Consider the following 2,500-nt stretch of genomic DNA (forward strand, 5'->3'; position numbering starts at 1 on the left):
TGTATGACTTTAATAGCAGTGTGTGTGTGTGTGTGTGTGTGTGTGTGTGTGTCTGTGTGTGTGTGTGGTGATATTTATGTATGACTTTAATAGCAGTGTGTGTGTGTGTGTGTGTGTGAGAGAGAGAGAGAGAGAGAGAGAGAGTGTGTGTGTGTGTGTGTGTGTGTGTGGTGATATTTATGTATGACTTTAATAGCAGTGTGTTTGTCTGTGTTTGTTATTTTGTGTATATTCTGTTAACATTTCGAGTTTTGTTCTCATCCATCTGACAAATCATGTGCTCGTTAGTCTGAAGCCGATTGGTTAATGTTTACATTGAGAATGAGAGAACACACACACACACACACACACACACACACATTGCATACTTACAGCTGCTGTGTTTGTCATTCATGTTCGCTCATTTGTTTGTTCTTTCTGTGTGTGTTTGTCCTGTTATTCATTTCATATTGTGTTGTTTTTCTGTGTTTGTCTAAATCGTGTGTGTGTATATATGTGTGTGTGTGTGTGTGTGTGTGTGTGTGTGTGTGTGTGTGTGTGTGTGTAGGGTGCAGGGTATAGCTGCTGCTCAGCGTCTGAATGAGGAACACGCATTGATTGCAGCTTATGTGAACAAACTGCAATCGAGCCCACGGTGAGAATGTGTGTGTGTGTGTGTGTGTGTGTGTGTGTGTGTGTGTGTGGGAGAGAGACTGATAGTGAGTTAATGAACACGAGAGGCACACACAATGATTTTTTTTTTAACCCAGATCATTCAAAGTGTGTGTGTGTGTGTGTGTGTGTGTGTGTGCAGTGCTATGGACAGTCCCAGCCGAATGGATGAGGAACACAAGCTAATTGCTCGATACACGGCTCGGTTAGCGTCGGACCCTGGCAACAATGCTGTAAGACACACACACACACACACACACACACACACACACACCCAGACAAACACACACACACAAACAACAACAACACCACCATGCAGATTCTGTGAAAGTAACTTAGCTTAATTGTCTGACTTTTAATCTTGTTGCTATAGAAACGATAACGTATGCGAAAGAGCGCATGTGATTTGCAGCTGCACGACTGTCAGAGCTGCTGTTCTGGAAAACTAATCAACACCTTCTGACCAATCAGAATCCAGGATTCATGTAAATGACGTGCTCTGTTTTCTCAGAGATCTCCACAGCTGGACTTGGACAGTAACAAGCATCAGCGACAGCTCATAGCAGAACTGGAGAACAAAAACAGGTACACGCTCGCCGTTGATGATTCCTCTACAACAGTGTGACACGGAGTGTTTAATTCTGTATGTAATGGCTTGTGTGTGTGTGTGTGTGTGTGTGTGTGTGTGTGTGTGTGTGTGTGTGCGCGCAGGGAGATCTTGCAGGAGATCCAGCGGCTGCGTTTGGAGCACGAGCAGGCGTCCCAGCCCACTCCAGAGAAAGCTCAGCAGAACCCCACACTGCTGGCTGAACTGCGGCTGCTCAGGTCACACTCGCGCTTTTCTCTCTCACACACACACACACACACACACACACACACACACACACACCTCAACACACTCGGTTTGGAGACTTGATGTCTCTTTCATCACACTTTCCTACTAGATCTGCTATAACGTAAGTGAGAACTTGTTTCACAGACATCGTACAACATTAAATGTAGCAATAAACGGATAAAAAGTGTGACACGTTGTTCTTTAATAAATAGAAAAATGACTGCGGTGTAAGAGGAATAAAACAAATGTCTCTCTGACAGAGGCAAATCTGTTTCTCTCTTTCTCACTCTGTCTGTCTCTCTCCATCTTCTCTCTCTCTCTCTCTTTCCATCTCTGTCTCACTCTCTTGCTCTGTTTCTCTCTGTCTCTGTCCTTCACTCTCTCTCTCTGTTTCTCTTTCTGTATCTCTCAGAAAGAAAAAGGGTTAAACACTCTCTCACTTTCTCTCTGTCTGTCCGTCTGTCTCTTTCTCTAGCTTCTTTCTCTCACTCTCTCTCTTGCACTCAACTTCTCTATCTCTCTCTCTCTCTCTCTCTCTCTCCATCTCTTGTTCTGTCTCTCTCTATTTCTCTTTCTGTCTGTCTCTCACACACTCTCTTCTGCTGTCTGTTTCTGTCTTACTCTCTTGCTCTCTCTCTCTCTCTCTCTCTCTCTCTCTCTCTCTCTCACTGTCTCACTGTTTCTCTGTCTGTCTCACTCTCACTCAGTTTCTCTTTTTGTCTCTCTTTCTCTCGCTGTCTCTGTCTCTCTCATTCTCTCACTCTGTTTCTCTGTCTCTCTCACTCTTATTCTCTTGCTCCGTTTCTCTCTGTCTTCCTCTCCTTCACCCTCTCTCTGTTTCTCTCTGTCTCTGTCACAGGGGAGGCTAACAGTAACTCCGCTTCATCACACCACCCCAACGTTGATTATTTTCCTTAAACAGAGTGTTTTATTCTTTAGATAATGGTGTGTGTGTGTGTGTGTGTGTGTGTGTGTTTGTGTAGGCAGAGGAAGGATGAGCTGGAACAGAGGATG

General features: G+C 44.4%; 1 protein-coding gene across 9 annotated transcripts in view; it reads left to right on the plus strand.

Moving 5' to 3' along the window:
* The window catches only part of dtnba (dystrobrevin, beta a), a 38,002-nt gene that overhangs the window by 24,145 nt on the left and 11,357 nt on the right, over window positions 1-2,500 (plus strand). For 5 of the 9 annotated variants that reach the window (XM_034301956.2, XM_053231777.1, XM_053231774.1 and 2 more), the window contains exons 12-16: window positions 548-634; window positions 794-884; window positions 1,163-1,236; window positions 1,363-1,476; window positions 2,470-2,500. The exon at window positions 2,470-2,500 is cut by the window's right edge and continues 66 nt beyond it. In XM_034301956.2, coding sequence (XP_034157847.1) covers window positions 548-634; window positions 794-884; window positions 1,163-1,236; window positions 1,363-1,476; window positions 2,470-2,500 — 397 coding nt within the window. Of the gene's footprint in view, window positions 1-547; window positions 635-793; window positions 885-1,024; window positions 1,140-1,162; window positions 1,237-1,362; window positions 1,477-2,469 lie in introns of those variants that run through there. The other 4 variants (XM_034301957.2, XM_034301958.2, XM_053231778.1 and 1 more) reach the window with 3 other exon arrangements.

Source organism: Pangasianodon hypophthalmus, chromosome 30 (genome assembly GCF_027358585.1).
Source record: "Pangasianodon hypophthalmus isolate fPanHyp1 chromosome 30, fPanHyp1.pri, whole genome shotgun sequence".
In the NCBI taxonomy this organism is placed as follows: domain Eukaryota; kingdom Metazoa; phylum Chordata; class Actinopteri; order Siluriformes; family Pangasiidae; genus Pangasianodon; species Pangasianodon hypophthalmus.